The sequence below is a fragment of the Vipera ursinii genome (assembly GCF_947247035.1).
Source record: "Vipera ursinii genome assembly, chromosome: 1".
In the NCBI taxonomy this organism is placed as follows: Eukaryota; Metazoa; Chordata; class Lepidosauria; order Squamata; family Viperidae; genus Vipera; species Vipera ursinii.
The window spans coordinates 243,074,795-243,094,098 of record NC_139512.1 but is presented as its reverse complement, the minus strand read 5'-3'; the positions used below and the strand labels follow the sequence as shown (position 1 = coordinate 243,094,098).

General features: G+C 38.6%; 1 protein-coding gene across 2 annotated transcripts in view; it reads left to right on the top strand.

The window, feature by feature from the left end:
• BACH2 (BTB domain and CNC homolog 2) overlaps window positions 1-19,304 on the top strand; it is a 197,185-nt gene that overhangs the window by 143,027 nt on the left and 34,854 nt on the right. For both annotated transcript variants that reach the window (XM_083348140.1, XM_083348139.1), the window contains one exon: window positions 2,061-2,315. In XM_083348140.1, coding sequence (XP_083204266.1) covers window positions 2,073-2,315 — 243 coding nt within the window. In that variant the 5' untranslated portion in view covers window positions 2,061-2,072. The remainder of the gene's footprint in view (window positions 1-2,060; window positions 2,316-19,304) is intronic.

Here is a 19,304-nt window from a genome sequence, read left to right as displayed (position 1 = left end):
CATTTTGTTAAGGCAATATTTGTAACTGATTATGCCTTTTATGGTAATCATCTTGCAAATAGAGAAGCTTCCTTGTATCAATCATTTTCAGTCATTTTTCCAAGGTGCAAACAGCCACAAGGACGATGCAACAGTTTTAAAAATAGGATCTATTTTAATACTACTGTAAAAGAAGACAATAGAGCAATAAGAGTAAAACAAATAAGCCTATTTTTTCCAGATATATATATATATATATATATGGTAGTTTCCCTAAGTTTCAATTAGGGTAATATCTTTGACCTAGTTGGTTTCAGTTTCATCAAGACCTCTCCAAATAATAAATGGTCTGTTCCATTTATCTACCTCATGTTTCTTTGAAGAAAATCATCTAGCCTTTTTATATTATTTTGTAGAGACGAAGTGCAGTAATACAGTCAATACTTCACAGGTGTCCATAGCAAACTGAGATTTCATTGTACGAAGCGATGTGATAAAAGCTCTAGTTCTCACGTGTGTCCCTGCAGTGTCACAATGGCATTGCAATACACATTTATTCACTCCCCTGGCAGATGCCTGTTTAAAAAAAATCAGGTGTTTCCTGATACATGTTCTTGAATAATTCTTATGCTATATTTCTTTTGTAAAGCTTTTAAACGTTATGTATATTGCCACACTACAGTCTCCTTCTTAAGATCTGCCTCCTATTATTTTGTTCTCTTGTCAGAATCACAGGCTTGCGTATAAGTTTATATCCAGTGACTGGTATTTATTTCTATTGAAGTACAGGTAGTCCTCAACTTACAACAGTGCCGTTTAGTGACCGTTCAAAGTTACAACAGGAGTGAAAAAAGTGACTTATGACCATTTTTCACACTTATGACCATTGCAGCATCCCCGTGGTCACATGATTTACATTCGGCTGCTTGACAGCTGGTTGATATTTACGTCCTAGGATCATGTGATCCTTTTTTGTGACCTTCTGACAAGCAAAGTCAATGGGGGAGCCAGTTTCACTTAACAACCATGTTACTAATCTAACAAGTGCAGTGATTCACTTAACAAATGTAGCAAGAAAAGTCGTAAAATGGGGCAAAACAAATTTCTCACTTAACAACATAAATTCTGGGCTCAATTCTGGCCATAAGTCGAGGACTATCTGTACTTATTTCTATTAAAGTTCTGCATTTAGAAGTACATTTCAGATCTACCTCGGCCTAGATATCATAGAATTCCAGGGATACCTATTTCCATGTAAGTATGCGTTTCTAAATGCATTTGCTCTGGGTCAGGAAGTTCTTAATTCAAGTTTCATCTCCTGCAAACTCTCAAGATGTAGTTAGGCAAACCACTAACCCTCAGGCCTCTTCCATTAGCCCTGCTGAGTAATTGCAGCTCTACTTTTCAGATTTTATATAAGATAACAGATAATCTTTGCAAGTTCTGTTAGGGTTTTCAGTATAGTTATAATTCTGCTATCATAATATCTAAATCAGTTTAGTAAGATCTGAGCTTCTCATGTGTCATTTTAAAAGGGTGAAATATGTGTTTTGCATGTAAAAATCCACAATCAACTTGCCCTTGAAATTGGAGACCTACAGTAATATTGAGAATTTCAACCACACTTTCCTGTAATGCCACTAAGCGCCAGTAATTCCAAAATACCTAAAAACGATAGGTTGAATACTCTGATTTACAAAGATTGTCTCAGATATTCTTATCCTATCCCCTTTTTCTCCAGGCAGCTTATACTATTAAAACAGCGTTTAATAATAGCCTTCAACGTTTCTTAAAATCCGTCTCTCTCATTCAGCATTGTGGAGAAGAAAAAGCCAACGAAGTGGGTTGAGTAAAAAGCTTATAATGCAATTGTCTTTTCAGAGAGAAGAGATTTCTTGAATTCTTTGTCGTAGCTAAGAATTAAAATGCTGATCAGCAGTTCTGCAGAGAGCTGGCTCAACTACGCAGGGTGCAGAAATCATGATGTAATCTTCCTTTTTTTGTTTTTGTTTTTGCAAGCACTGTAATAACTCACTTTTGGCCCTCTATCTCTCCCTTATTGTTTGTTGCTTCTATTTTAGGGTGTGAACGGTATGTCTGTGGATGAGAAGACTGAATCCCCCATGTATGTGTATGAGTCAACAGTCCATTGTACCAATATCCTCCTGTGCCTCAATGACCAGCGGAAGCAGGATATTCTCTGTGACGTGACTTTGATTGTGGAGGGCAAAGAATTCCGAGCCCACCGGGCTGTGCTGGCTGCATGCAGCGAATACTTCTTGCAGGTGTTAGTCGGGCAGACAGAAAATGACCTGGTTGTCAGTCTGCCGGAAGAGGTACAGTATGCCGTTGTTCATCAGTCACTTTAAAAGCAGCCTTTCAAACATGGCAGCTAGGAGAGAAAACAAGCTCCTCTCTTTTGTGCCCCACTGCTTAGGAATGAAATAAACCTGAAGGTTGTTTTTTTTTAAATATATATAATTCCCAAAGCTCTGCATGTTGCTCAAATCAGACTCTGCTGGAGGGTGTTTTAATCCTGAGAAGGAGAGTAGGATGTGATGCTGGGGTCTGCAGGGTGAGAGAGCAAAAGCAAAGGAAACAGCCTGCCAGGAGCAAAGAAACATCAAACGAGGAAGGAAGGAAGAGGTCCAAGCAGCACAATGGACAGAGTGAATCCTTCGTCCAGTGCTTTAAAAAGAACATGCAAAAAACATGACCACCCTTAGCCAAATTGCTATGCGCTTTAGGGAAGAAAGCATCTCAGAGACTAAATAAGAAGCAGGATGATTAATTCTGCTTCGCTAGTTCAGTTTTCCTTTCAGAGACCTCTGTGAGACTTAACACACACAAAAAGAGGCTCCATTTTTACCCTACCAAAATGCTGGGATTCCTTGGGTGGTTTTGTTGTTGTTGTTGTTGTTGTTGCTTTTCTTTTATTTTCTTTTTTTATATCTGAGTGCATGGCTAAAGAAAAGAGGTGACTTGCTAAGATTTAGGCTTTTGGCTATTGCGCTGATGAAATTGCTCAGTAGTGCTTTGTAAATTCTGCCTTGAAAAGTTAACTTCGCAGATTCGACAAGAGGAGTTAAGGGAAAGGGGAAACATTTAATCCAAAACATCAAAGAGAACACTGCACTCAGCGAATCTTTTTCCAAGTTCAGTGTTCTGTCAAGGAAAAGAGTTTACAAGCCCAGATTTGTCAAGTTAAGAGAGGGTCACTGGGACACTTTTGCTTGGCTATATGTAATTGTAATATTGCTTGAAAATATTTGAAAGAATGCTTTTGCTTAAGCTTCTTTGCTTGAAAAGTACATAATGTAAGGTATGTTTTATATGCTTCCCAGTCTGTTGACAGATTCAATAATTAAATAAAGCCAGGCACACTAAAGATCAGCATGTTATCAAACCCGCAGTTAAATTAAAAATATTTTATGTCATGAAATACAGTCTATCTGATTTTTATGTCACCATATATGTAAATGATGTAAATTTACTATTATGCATTTGATTTTTATCCAAGAATTATGCTTTATGTGGGGAAAAAATATTATGCAATTTGTATAGTCAAGTTATAACAAAGGTCTGGAAATACAGCAGGATTTCTTCCCACCAAAAACCTCCTGAAGATTCTCCCACCATAACTCCTTTCTACCCTCATTCATGCATTTGCCATAGTATTTTGTAGTTTTTCTAGTTGTGAATCCTGCCTCTGACTAAATTCTCTACGTGCAATAGCTATTATGCTACTATGGGGTCGAAAAGACCATCACTTCTTGTCCAATCTGTTGCCCAAAGTCAAAAAGATCCTCTCTAATACTGGAATCAAAGTTGAAGATGTTTTTTCACACCAAAGCAGGTGAAAGATCCTCACTCCAGTTTCCATTATGACATCTTCTGACTTTTGGCAATATGACTTGGAATGAGAAGATTGTAAACAGTCCATACTTGCTATTAGTGAGAGCATAGCTATTTCCAGTGCTTTTTTTGTAAAAGAAAAAGGTGCCGGAACTCACACATGTTATACAACCCGCCTAGCCTACCCTATAAGGTTCCATCCAAAAAAGGTGCCGGAACTCCGTTCTGAGCGTTCTATGACAAAAAAAGCCCTGGCTATTTCTCTCTAGAACAGAGATTCCCAACCTTTTGGGCACCAAGGATCGGTTCCGTGGAGAGAGGTTTTTCTATGGACCAGAGGGGGCGTGGTTTCATGTACTGTCTGCATCCCACGGATGGGGCTTTGCTTGTTGGTGCAGACCGGTTTATGGCATGCCACGGCCCGGTGCTGATCCACAGACCAGGGATTGGGGACCCCTGCTCTAGAAGTTGTAGAAAAGAGGAGAAGACATTCAGCAAGGCTTCCAGAATTGGGTCTGGAGTATGTGTTGATTGTTTTGGTCTTTTTAATTTTTTTAATTTATCTGCTTTTTCCTTATTCAGCTAATAATTCCTGTTACTTGGCATTTTGTGATGTTTATGGGTAGGAATTTTTTATTTTTTAAATTTTAAATTAAATTTTTAATTAAATTTTTTGGTGACTTCAAAATATTTTGACCAGAACTCTTTTCAATCTTAGCCAATGAAACTGGATTAGTGAGATCTGTAGCTTTTCATATCCCAGTTCAGATATGAATTGTCACCTTAAACAAATCACAAAGTGATCATCAGAAGTATCATTACTGGTAAAGTCCTGTCTCCTTCAAGCTGATAAAGATGATCTCGGTCAGATTCAACTCCTTGCCATTTCTTGACAAGATTTATTGTCTTAGCTGCAGAATAAAACTGAAGGTCATAAGATTATTGTAATACGAAATTGATAAGAAATATTAAATGCATTAATCCTTAAGGACATGCAATAAATTAATATTTTATACTAGTCTTGCGAGTTGGATGTGGACTCAGGCGTATAAAATGGCCTTTATAGAGTCCTATTTAATTCTATGGGAGTTACATGGTGGATAAGATTGGAATCTACGTCTCTTATAAAACCCTAATCTTGTATATTAAAAATACATGGTTATGTATCTTGGTCTATTTCCTTCTCCTTAAAAAAGTAGATTCATGATTTTTACAACAGCCTTGTGCAGATGGAAAAGGAGGAATCTTTTTCTAAATGCATGTTGAAATTGGACCCTGTTAAATTCAAATCAGTCATTGTCTAAGAAAGAGATTAAAATTATAGTCTTGGTTTGATCTCTGTTCCTTTCATTTTTTATTTATTTACATGTAGAACCCATTCCTTTTGACAAGACATTCTAATTAATCTTTTCATTCATGATAAAGAATTAAAAGTAGCAATTGGGAATATTTCCCACTTCCCATCTAGATTACCAGAGAGGGGGAAAAACGTGATAGAAAGACATGCATGGCTGTGAGCCAAGGATATAGTAGGTCATGCCAATATTAGTTGGCAGACAGCCATTATCTAATTAACATGGCTTCATAGCTATAAGTAATAATTCTTAGGAACTGATTGAGTCATTTGTGGTGCCATGGTACTTTTACTTTAGAAAGAGTCAGTACTGTTTATAGTGGTGTCTGAGTCATTGGATTGCCTTCCCTTTGCCAATTAAAGCAAAGCTGCATTAGTCATAGGGAGCTGAAAGCAGAGTGGAAGGAAATAACACTGGGTTCATTTTCCCCTGCTCTTGACAGAGTCCGACAAAAGGAATTAGCTCCATTGCAAGTACGTAATAGTCTTGGGTCATTCAGGTACAAGCTAATAAAACCTGTCCACATAAAAGTGGTTCATTAGCAATGGAGCAGGAATGAAGTGTTCTCAGGCTGAAAGAAGGCAGGCATCCTCCTCTTCAGAAGGTGAGGAAGAAAGGATCAGCTAATTAATCAGAGGGCTGTGGTTACCAAGCACGGTTCTACAAGGGAATTCTGAAACCGTTGCCATACGAGAATTTGGGAGAGAGAAAGCCAAAGAACTAACATGACATAAGTCATCCCAAGATTTCACACTTTGTTAATATGAAATGCTTTGTTATTGTAGCCTACCACATGTAGGGGAACCCAGCGTTATCTTCCATTCGGCTTCCTCGTGTCTATTTCGAGTTATACGCTTCTCAAATGCCTGCCCGCAACCTGGCAACCCAAAAGACCAGCTCCTTGACAATCCCTTTCTCTCCCAATTTGCCTGTGTGTCAAGACAAAACACTACAGTATTATATACTTGCCTCCCATTTGGTTTTTATTGCTAAAGAATGCAGATTAGAGCCATAGGTAGTAAGGTTGACCGGGTGTTTGGGGGAGAAGGTCCAGATTGCATTTAAGTCACATGTGGGATGATAAGCAAGCCAAATAGGTGATCGCATAATAAAATTTGATCTTGTTGGTGAATTAATACTGCTGTTAAGTGTTAATGTTGCTGTTAAGAACTAATTAATAATCTTTAGCCCAAATGACAAATGGGTCATAGGGTTTTGGCTCAGTTTTCATTGTTTTTCAGCATTTATAAAAAGCTTAGGTAGAGGAATTGAAGGGATACTCCTGAGGTTTTAGGGACTTTTTCATGTGCATGTACAGATAATCCTCAGCTTACAACAGTTCATTTAGTGGGCTGTTTGAGAGTTACAATGGCACTGAAAAAGTGACTTGTGACCATTTTTCATACTTACAGCTGTTGCAGTATGCCCATGGTCACATGTTCAGAATTCAGTTGCTTGGCAACTGACCCATTTATGATGGTTGCAGTGTCCCAGGGTCACATGATCGCTTTTTGCCTCCATTTGACAAGCAAAGTCAATAGGGAAACTAGATTCATTTAACAGCTGTGTTACTAACTTTAACAGCTGCAGTGATTCACTTAACGACTGTAGCAAGAAAGGTGGTAAAATGGGGCAAAACTCACTTTAACGGTCTACTTCAGGGGTGTCAAACTGACGGCCCACGGGCCGGATGCATCATCCGGAAGCCGCGCCCACCCCATTGCCGGCAATGGCAAAAAAATCCCGATACGTCTCACGATGTCACGCAACGTCACGAGTTTGACATGTCTGGTCTACTTATTAACAGACATGTTAGGTTCATGGACGGAGAAACAAGGTCTTTTCTTGGACGGAGAAACAAGGTCTTTTCTCGCATTTTCAAAGACACCGGATCAGGCAAGCGCTACTCAATACTTGGAAAAAAATTAGATCTCACAATTACACCAAAATACCGGTCTGGCTATCCACCCTTGAAGCGATAGTTTACCCAAATCTGTTTGATTTGGGTAACATAATCTCATACAAGGATATTCTGAATGAGGAGGGGGAATTGAAACTTAGGAATGAACTAGAATTACAAGGTATAAAACTCGATTGGTGGGCCTACTTACAAATCCAATCGAGATTTAGGAAGGATAAAAATGAATGGGGGATATATACCTCTGAAACAGCATTGGACAAAATATTATTGGGACCGGACTCTAAACAAATAAGGAATTTTTATAAATTACTTTTGGGATATAAGCTGTTTGAAGAGCAAGTGAAAGACCCCATGTTGATCTGGGCTAACAATTTAGGACATAACATCGACCTAGATACTTGGCAAACAATTTGGGATAGGAATAAAAGGATAACACTGGCCTCATCGTATAAAGAAAATTTATTTAAAATGTTTTACCGATGGCATCTCCCCCCAGCCCGCTTAGCAAAAATGTACACAACAGTATCTCCCAAATGTTGGAAGTGTTCTGAAGAGATAGGCACATACTTCCACACGTGGTGGTCTTGCAGTAAAACACAAAAATTTTGGAGAATGATTTGGATTTGGCTGAAAGAAATATTGAAACAAGATCTGGAGTTTAGTCCAGAACTTTTCTTGTTGGGAATCACGAAAGAGAAATATCCTAAAGATGTGCTATACTTAACGATCCATATTATCACAGCAGCTAGAATATCATTTGCGCAAAAATGGAAAAAGAATGAGATCCCAGGACAAAAAGAGGTTATTAGGAAAATTTGGGATTGCGCTGAAATGGACAGATTAACTTTGGAATTAAAGAATAAAGATCAATCAGACTATTATAGAATTTGGAACAAATTGTATCTTTGGATGGATAAAAAGAAAGGTCTCTATTAGGTTTTACAGACTAGCTCACTGTTTTAAATATTGTGGTATTTCACCGATTTGTAATCTAAGTGTATTTAAGTGTATTTTTGATGTACATATATACATGTATATATATATATATATTTAAACATTGTAGACAAAAAGGTTTGTCAGCTCGCTGGTACTGTGTCCAATGTTTTTAAATAATAAATTTAATAAAAAAAATTAAAAAAAACAAAAAAAAAAAACAGACATGTTAGGTTCAGTTGTGGTGGTAAGTCAAGGACTACCTGTATTTTATATATTTAGACTTACATTCTGCTCCAGCCAACTGACTCTGAGTTGTATACATCTTCCTAATAATTAAGGAACAGCCAATTAAAACCAACCTGTTCAGGATGTTAGGATTGTCTGTCCCCAGATACTCTCCCAAAGAGCCTGTTTTCTGGCTCTTCAAGAACAATAAGGGTAATAGTCTAAACTTGTCTGGAGTAGGCTACAGAAAAGCTGTAACCCTTCCCTACGAGGTGAAATTATTCATCTCTGCTTAAGGGCATTATACCAATTCTCAGCTTGCTGTATATAATTTTTACAAAGCTGACTTTGTAAAAATGCTGCTTGGGAGGGGCTGAAAGCTCTAATAAGCAGGCATATACATAGAATGAAGGCTACTGCTAAAGCTTGTAAGCCGCCCTGAGTCTTCGGAGAAGGGCGGGATATAAATGGAATTAAAATAAAAAATAAATAAAAATAATAGCAAACCAACAGCTGAGTTTGAGAGCTGAATTTTTTTTGGGGGGGGTTAGGGTGTTCTGCTGAGGTTTGTTTCAAATCAAAATAAAGAGGCTATTTTTCTGTAAGATGTAAAGTTTTCTAAAGTCCATTATGGTCCTAGACTCAAGGAAACTGCTATTATTTTTCCTTCTCCGGATACGGGATTTTACTGTTCCCGGTGCCAGTCTATAAGTATTGCTTATTCCGTAGCCTGCTTCAATCATTGCACAATATGTAATCAGGATTATATGTAGTGGGAGAAGCATCTGGTTGCAAAACTGCTGGCATGTCACTACATTCCTCCTCCTGCATTTAAAATTTCTTGCAAGCCGTAATGGTGAAATAATTGCATAGCAGCAGTTTTGCTTTCCCTCATGGTGCTCAATCAGGGGCTTTTGTTTTGTTTTGCAAGTACCCAGATAAATGCATTAAATGCGTGCCAAACGCATACTATAGATAAAGCACTATAAAATAAAATTTGCCTTCTTTTTGTATTGAGCTGGAGGTTGAGAGAAATTTTATTACTGTAGGATCTGCAGTCATTTGGAGCAGGAAAACTGATTAAATAGCATCCTTTGTGCTCTCCCTGCTAGGCTGATAGAGGAAACCTTAATTGGCTTTTGGTGTTTGGTGTTCTTCGCTCTGGCTTTCAGTTCTACAAAAGTGAAGATGATAACAAATCACTTTCTGATTATATTGTGAGAGATTAAGATGTGCAAGCAGTGTGCGGTGTGTGGTGCCTGTACCTAATAAAAGCTAGATTCCAAATAAACCTGGCAATATGGAGAAATGCCCAAATTAAACAATATAAATCCTGTCAAGAAAAATGCATTTAGGAAGGAAACTCAATCACATTAATACAAGATGAATGACACCTGGCTTGACTATAGTAAATGAGAGAAAAGTACTAGGAGGTTTAGTAAACATCTGCTAATGCAGCTTCAGAGTGTGTCAATAGACACTGAGTCCAGATAATGAGAAGTAATAATCCCTATCCAATTGTAGTGTTATTTACAATAAGCACTAGCCACTATGTTTTTGCACTTCCAAACTGTCTGCAGTGAAAAACTTTATCCATGAAGACTCTTCATGCAATTAAGTACCTTGATTTTCCATCGTTATCGCTTGAAGAGCCTTTGTCAATCAAAGCAGCATTCCAGTAGAGCAGGGGTGTCAAACTGCCGGCCACGGATCAGATGCGTCACGCGGAAGCTGCGCACACCTCAGCTCCGGCAAGGGGAAAAAAGTCACAATACGACACGTCACGTGATGAGGCGAGTTTGACCACCCCTGGATTGGAGTGAGTTATCTGCTTTATATGAGAATGACACCTGGAAAGCTAAGGCACTTATTCCTCCTTTCCCAGACGCAGGCGAGGTCATGTCTTTATAGTACCTAAAGATACTGATAATTCCCCTTGACTCTGCCTCAGTCAGACCTTGCCTAGAGTACTACATCCAGTTACGGCTGCCGCAATTTGAGAAGGATATCAGGTATCTCAAAATTACTCAGTAGTCCATGATGGATGATGAGAGACCTGGATAATCACATGCTCTGTGGGAAAGTTGAATGATTTAGATATTTTTAACTTTAGGAAGAAGCAAGAGGCAAAATGGCATGTAAGGTAACAAAAAGTGGGACAAAACACCCTATCTGCAAGATAAATGTTGTGAGGCTGAGCAAATAGTGATGCACCCTCACCTCTGGACGTTAGTAGATAAATTCTTCAAAAATGCTAATTGAATTAGAATGCACCTGAGGTAAAATAAATAAATAAACTTTTGTGCCGAGTGTCTTTAGAGAAAAATGAAAATGAAACATCAATATCTTTATATAAACCTGCTGCATAAATAGAATTATAAACATGAATGTCTGTTGGATCAGATCAACAGCGTATGTACTGCATGTCTGTTCCATAGTGATCAACCAGATCCATTTTGAAATTTACAGACATGGAGAGGAGAGTCAGAAGTCATTGTTACCTAGCACTGGCACTTAAAATATGTTGCTTATGACCCCAAAGATATTTAAAAACCAGTAAAAACAAATAGCTTTTCATAGACTGAATTTTTCCGATTGCCTTTTGAAAAAGTGTGAATTGCTATTCATCACACGTAATTATAGTGAGTTCCATATTTTACCTATTGTTTAATCAGACCTGAATCATTCCACGTTTAGTGATTGACAGAGAAAAACCTATATTCATACATTCAATTCCATGCCCAATTGAATATACTCCTATGGTGTCAAATACAGTGCTACCTGCCTTTGTTCCATTCATCCTTCTGCACTTGGATTTTATCTGCATGTAGTTCTCGCTTAGGTGACCACAACTGAGACGGCACCTCCATCACTAAGTCCTGTGGTCTCTAAACAAAAAAAAATCACATAACTGTGACAGGCTTATGACCTCACTTCCCCTTTGGTCATTAAACAAAATGAGTTTATTTCCATTTTCTTTATTAAAGCTGCTTGTCAAAAGCTGGTTATGAAGCGCACAAATAGTGCTCATGTAACCATGAGACACTATAGTGATGCCCAGTGGTGATCATGTGATTAGAGCTGAGACAGTGGTAAATGCAACTAATGGTCGGAAAGCTTTTTTTTTACATTCATAATTTTGAACAGTTGTTAAAGGAGGCAGTCAGTAAACAAGTTTTATTATGTTTTTTTATCCCTTTTTGTATATTAATTATAGATCAGAAAGATGAATGAATTGCACAGTATGGTATGTTTCAACTGTGTTTGGACTGACATTTTTAAAATAAAGTCTTAAGAATCCGTATATTATTCAGTCAAAGTTGATATTTAGTCTTGTTTGTGGGGACTGAAAATCAACTTTCACTAAGGTGTGTTGGGGGGGGGGAAGGTGTTGAGACTCCCTGTGCCTTTTCACTTAAATCTTCATTTTCTCTGTGAACTGTCATCCAAAAGTCTTTTTAGTGATCTTTTTATTTACATTAATGTTGCAGTTGAGAAGACAACTAACATCTCTTTTTCATTCAGTGACAGGATAATTATTTGACCAAATAACTGAATGGATCCATAATCACTTTCTAGATCTTGGGATCTGTTTGCAGAAGAACTTCAGTTGTCTGGGGCAGAGTTCCCCAACTTTTCCGGCTTTACGGACCAGCAGGGAGGGAGAGGGAATGGTTCTGTGTGAGCAGCACGTATGTGCGCAGCACCATGTGCGCAAGCAGCAGGCAAGCGCACCTACCATTCACACAAATGGAGCGCACATGATCGACCACTGCTTGCACAAATGGGGATGCATGTGTGCACTCTCCTGCCAGTTCCAAACGGCTCGTGGCCCTGTAGTGGGCCACAGCCCGGGTGTTGGGGACCCTCGGTCTGGGGGACCCTGGTATTCTGCAAAATATAGTTTAGAAACACTGTCATAGAACATGCTATTAGAAAAAGGACTAGTTATCTGATTGATAACAAGGTTTTAGAAACAAATGTGAAGAATAAGATGATAATGAGTACTCAGTATAACAACTCTAACAGCTCATATCTTCATTATCATAGGCACTGTTCAACTCAGTACTAAATGCTGGAAAATGCAAGCAAGAAATTTTAGCTCTGTGCTAATTGATGGGCTTGGCCTAGCCTGCCTTTCTTGCTGATCCAAGATTGACCACATTGCACAGAGTGAGGCAACTTCTCAAACAGGAGAGAAGAGATCCTCTTCTCCAGAAGTTTCAGAAAAGCTTCTAAAGTGCAAAGGGACAGCTATACATCTCCTAGAGTACTCTGGTGTGGTAGTCAGCACTGATTTGTCACTAGGGCTGTAATGAAAATGAAATTTAAATTGCCAATTCAGCTTCTGAAGTATGGAAGAATGGGGCATTATCAAGTTTAAACAATCTATTAGAATAAATGCAGATTATATCTTCATGGATATAATCAGGGGGGTTGATTTTTTTTCTTGGCAACAATACAAACAATACAGAATGATAGACAATGGCATTGCCTTGTCTCAGAGATTTTCCAACTCTAGTATACGGTAGTCTCTCCTCCAAATAATATCCATGCCTGACTCTGTTTAGCTTTTTCAAGATCACCCAAACCTGCTATGACATCTAAAAGACTTATGTTCTCCTTTAAAAGCCTGCAAGGTGTTTATGACATGCAGGAGAAAGCCTTTCTCAGCCCACTAGAAATGGATACAAATTTGATGAGAAGTTTTCATGGGAATCCTTTTCGCTTGAAATATAATAGGTTTGCAAGCCATATCAAATGGAGAGTAAGCCAGGAATGTTGCTTTACCTTTCAGTAGACTCTACACGGTAAAAGGGAACATGGCAGAGAGTTAATCTTCTGGTGGAAACCAGCAGGTAGGAACATGCATGATAGGAGGGATTGGCTTACAGGGAGTAATCACCTGGATCACTGGAGTTGATTTGACCCAGAAACGGGATATTCCTTGCATGTGAAAGTCCTCACCTTTTTTTGTGGCTATTTTGGAACAACAAGGGGCAGCCATTTATTTGGGCAGCTCTTTAGGTACATATCTGCCTCAGTTAACTGCTAATTCTGCTTTTAATTGGTTGGCTGTAGTCTTTTTTTCATCTGTTCATGTTTTTTAATCTATTTTAATTACAGTTTTCCGAGTATAAATTTAATCAAATATTTGACACCCATTATGAAATATACCACCTTTGTTTGATAGCACTAGACTTAGATACCCCTCCGCAGTGCTTTACAGCCCTCTCTAAGCAGTTTACAGAGTCAGCATATTGCCCTCAACAATCTGGGGCCTAATTTCACCGACCTTGGAAAGTTGTGTCAACCTTGAGCCAGTGAGAATCGATCTGCTGGCAATTGGCAGAATTAGCCTGCAGTTCTGCATTCTAACCACTACATCATCACAGTCCTTAGTTCCCAGTACACTTCAAATTTCCATATTGGTCTGTGTACATTTTTTTGCTTTAGCACATGTAATACTTGTGCATGATAAAAACATTCTCATAATTTTGGAATCTCATGCATCAAACAACACAGTAAAACAAAATAGAGGCAGGCAGTATCCTTATCTTCTTTAAATAGTAGTAATGAACAATTATTGCAGCTATTAATGTTAACCACTAATGCCTTGGTGGCGCAGTGGGCTAATGCCTCCTTAAGTAACACCAGCTGCCTGCAATTAGTGCAGGTTCGCATCCCACCAGGCTCAAGGTTGACTCAGCCTTCCATCCTTCCGAGGTAGGTAAAATGAGGACCCAGATTGTTGGGGGCAATTAAGCTGACTTTGTATAATGCCGCTTGGGGTGTGTGTGTGAAAGCCCTAATAAGCAGGCATATACATAGAATGAAGGCTACTGCTAAGTTTGTAAGCCGCCCTGAGTCTTCGGAGAAGGGCGGGATATAAATGGAATTAAAATAAATAAATAAATAAAATAATATCATGTCAACCATTGATATAACCTATTGACCTAACTGGGGAAATAAATGTTTTTGGCCAGGAAAATAAAATTTGTTACGGGACAAAAATAAAAGGTAAAATATACTACTGTTTCTGTGAGACATTATTTTAAGGACAATTGCATGCATAGTTTCACAGTTCCATTGTGAATTTAAGGAAGTTCAGCTTCCTGAAAGCTAGGAATTAAACAAATGAAAAACAAAATATAATAATCGTTTATCAATATAATAACCACAGTGCTGGAGTTCTTCTATTGAGAAAAACTGATTTAAAAAATAACACAGTTTTGAGGTTATAATATTGTACATGTTACATGAGATTGGGAAAATATCAAAGTGTAGCAAAGAATTTCTCAGCCATTCAGTAGGGCTATTACCGACAATCCTGAGAGATGAAGTTCATACATCTAAAGGAGCCCCAAGCTTAGTGAAAGCTGTTTGAGATTGGGTATTCAATGGTTTGAGTATAGTTCACTAATGTTAGATTTTGTATTTAATGATGCTAAGGGGAATGTCCCATCTTTTTCCAGCTCGATCTTTACATAGTGATGTGAGGCAAGTCTGCCAAGCTCTTTGCTGACGTCCTGCTATGAATCACAATATTCAATCCCTCTAATCTCTTTCATCATCAGGCTCATATTTATTCTGTGAAATTAATTGGCAGTTGATTCAGGATAGAAAAAAAGTATTTTCTCCAAAAACTGTTTCATTGTAAATTATAAGATATGTCTCTTTGTGTCAGTCATTGTACAGCAATCAAAGGAGCAGGTTCAGGTTTTCCTGTTCTGTAAATTTCCACAGTCTGGACAATCTGGAAGTTGGTATTCTTTGCCACAGATTTTCCTACTCGTTTAAAGCATCAAACCTTAAAATTAATAATATAGTAACTGCAGATGAACAGTACTAACAAGCCTAATCTGTCCACTCATATCTACTCTTCTTTCCATGCTTCAGCAAGACCCCCAGTAATATATATATAGGGAAGAACAACATAAATCCAAGGCAGAGATATAACATCTTTGGGATGTTTCTGTTACAAGTATTAGTTTGTCCTTAGGTAAAAATGTTGTCAATGTGAGAATGCAATGATAGGAAAAACTACACTTAAGCTACCAGCTCAATTTAAGCTGCTTTAACTCAGCTGCTAATTGAATTAAAGCACGGTAATTGTCCATAGGGCAGCTATGAATCCTAATTTCAAGATATTACAAATACACTGGAAGACTGGAAATGTTGGGAAGTAGAAGGCTAAATGTAAATTAGGAAGCTCTACAACGGGTTCCCAACCCCTGGTCCGTGGACCGGCACTGGGGTTGGCATGCCAAAAACCGGACTGCACAAACAATGCCCCATCTGTGGGATGTAGGCAGCATATGAAACCACACCCCCTCCAGTCCGCAGAAAAACCTCTCTCCACGGAAACAGTCCCTAGTGCCCAAAAGGTTGGGGGCTACTGCCCTACAACATAGTCTCAGATTTTATTTTATTACAATAGAGCTAAATAGGATATAAGGACCTCGTTCTCTTTCTCCATGGAGAGCAGTATGTACTCTGATTGGCAGTGACTTTCTCAAGTCTCATTCATCTGTATTCTTTAAAATCTTTTTAATTCCACCCCTGAATCCTGAACATGCAAACTGTGATTGTATGAATTGTATAAATACCGCAAAAACGTGTTTTCCCAAACACCTATATGAACCTATATGAGAGCCATGATGCAGAATGGAATTGGCTTAGGGAGGTTTTTTTAAGTATGTTAATTATTATAGGATTTACAGTACAAATTTCATGTGCTTTTCATCTCTCAGTGTTGGGGAATAGTATCATCAATTTTTACCAGCAGTGATCAGAAGAACAAATACACTGATATTTCCAGAGAGCTGGAAGCCACATGAGTCCTGAGGCCACTATTCACTTATTAATATAGTATACTGTAGTTACTAGCTACAGCTAGATGCTGATATTACAGACTTAACATAATATAATTCCATCATGTGCCTGCAGCAATTGCTCACTGAGGTCTTCGCCATTTGTTTACCCTGCTACTAACTTGACAGGTGCTCATTCTTACTTTTACTTGCCTTCTCCCTTTGCCTTTGGAGAACGGCAGTTTGCCTCCATCAATACTTCAGGTGACAGCAATAAAGCTCAACTCTCTGATGGTGTATATTTTGTTTTGTTCAAAGCGAGTGTCGATATTGCTGATTTTGCTTCACAAAAAGAAGTTCAAATTTAGCTTTTTTTTCTTTTTTTTAAGCAAATGGAGTGTGTGGTCTACCCACTGATGTGATCAAATGGGCACAATCTGTTCCTCTTGAGATACTTTAGAATTTAATTCCCAATGCCCCCCTCTACCAACTTGGACAATAACAAGGGATTATGGGTATAATAGTCTGAAAGCTTTAGAACAGCAGTCTCCAACCTTTGCGACTTGGCGGCCGGGGGGGGGAAGGGGAACTGGACCGCGTGAGCGGCAAGCTGATGCGTGCAGCTCAACTTGCACAAGTGGCAGGCCAGTACGCACACACATGCGCACACAGCTTACACAGCCCAGTTTCAAATAGGCCACTCCACAATAATGGACCACAGCTCGGGGGTTGAAGACCCCTGTTTTAGAGGATAGCAAATCCAGATGCTATCACTTTGTGATATCAGGTTATTATTGACTCTGCTTTTCACTTCCTTTCTTGCTTTTTGAAGTACAAACTACAGAGGAAGCTGCTTTATGCAAAATCAAATGATTGATTCAGCTAGTTCAATGTTGTTGGTTCTTTCTGACAACCACTTTCTGAGATTTTTTGGCAGAAGTCTTTACTAGTTTCCTAGACAGTGGGACTGGAGCCTGGCACTTCTTGTATGCAAAGCACATATATTACCTCTCAGTCATGTCCTCCTTCAGCTCTCAAAACACAACAATAACAAATCTCTTAACAACTTTCCTTTATTATAGACTATGAGACGATTGATAAAAGCAAAGCTGCCTTTTCCTTTCCTGTCAGTACATCTTTTTGACCAGCGGATCTCTTGCCTTCCTTTGTCCTTTCACTGATTTAGACATGGAATGACAGTAACTTGTTGTTAGGGATGAACAGAAAGTATTCCTAAACATATTTGTGTCCTTATCACAAGCAGTTCCTCTGCCTGGTCCTTACACTTGCTTTTTCAGTACTTTTAGTATTGTTATGTGTCATATGAATTTTGATGATCTGTTGCATGTTGTTTTTCCAGTTTCCTCCCCTGTAATAGTATTAGTTTTTCTGGCACGGAGGAATACAAACGAAAACCCAGGAGACCACATTAGCATAAAATGTCCCGGTTCTGTCAGTTTGATTAATCTGTCTCTTTGTCTCCACTCTATATGATAAGTGCTATTAATGGCTGCAACACTTCATATGTCAAAGTCTTTCTTCTTAATGACTTGAAAATGTGGTTTATTTACCCCTCCCCTTTTTGTATTATTTTTCTCATTTAGCATTCCACTCAAGAACAGATTTATTCTGAGCTCTTTCATTATCTTACTGGTTGCAGCACTCCAGTGATTACGTATAGTGTTGGGGTATGAATAAAGATGTGTTCCAGGGGTAGCAGCTGCTGAGACAGGCTGAAAATAGATCTGGTGTACACTCAGCACTCTTCCCAAAGGTCTTTTATTTATTAGTAACAGTCTTTGGTGTTAGCTTGGATTCTCATTTAGTAAGAAGGTTTTTTTGCTTGTTTGTTTTTCAGAGCAGTGACTTGGCTCTATTTACTAAGCGTAGTGTGATTTTTTTAAAAAAGAAATTGCTCCAGTTTTGTACCGAAGGAGTGACTTCAACTAGCACAGTTATAATACCATCCTGATCAAGTGATCTGGCCTAGCCTGCATTCCTCTCTTCTTTCCTTCCTTGTAAACAACTTTCTTGTTTCCAAGCAGAAGTTGGCTAGACCCCTTCTTAAATAAGGATCTTGCTAGTATAGCTTTTTGTGGTGGTATCTACAGATAGCAATAGCACTAGCACTTAGATTATATACTGCTTCATAGTGCTTTACAGCCCTCTCTAAGCGGTTTATAGTCAGCATATTGCCCCCAACAATCTGGGTCCTCGTTTTACCCACCTCGAAAGAATGGAAGGCTAAGTCAACTTTGAGCCAGTCAGGATCGAACTCCTGGCAGCGAGCTGAATTAGCCTGCAATACTGCATTCGAACCACTGCGCCATCACGTCTCATTTTGTATACCAATGCTATCGATGTATTTTCTCTCATAGAATTTCTGAATGTTATTTCTGTGAAGAAATGTATAGTGCTGTACCCACCTCCATTTCTTTTTCCCCACCCCTTTACCATGCTCTTGTCCTCGCTTTAAATTTGGTAACGCATATAGCAAAGATTATAAATATGTGTTACACTTTTACGAGTAATTGTACACACTGTTTCTTTCAGGGAAATGGAAGTTAGATCTCTTGATCGAGCTTGCTGAATATGTAAACATTCTTCCTTGAACATGGGAACCTCAGTAGTTCTGATAGATCTGTTTTGCTGAGATTGGATTAGCTAAAACTAAACTGCCACCAGAGTGCTCCCATTGAAAGCCATTCCTCTGAGTTATTTTGCAGCATTTCTGAAAGTATTTTTTCTGCTGGGAGGTTATCCTTGTGCACTTTGGCCTGGCCAATTCCATGGATTGGGAAATGCCCTTAAAGGTATCTTGCCTAGCTTTCAAACATGCAGGAGCATTGTGTACATTGGTGCACTATCCCTTACTGGAACACAGAATTATCGCTGAGCTCTTAAAACGTTTAAATTTTGGGTTTGTAGTATCATATTTCGCATAATGATGGAGGTTATAATGAAATCACAGGCAAAAAGAAATGTAGGAAAGAATGATAGAAATAAATGTTTGCAGTTTCTAAAAATCTGCCTATCTTGGCCTTTAAAAAAAGATTTCCCTAGGTTTTAAGGCAGGGGTCTTCAAACTTGTCTGCTGGCTGAGGAATTCTGGGAGTTGAAGTCCATAAGTCATAAAAGGGCCAAGTTTGAAGACCCCTGTTTTAAGTGAAGTTCCTAGCTTCTACTTCACAGGCAAATCTCAGGTGAAATCACTGCACT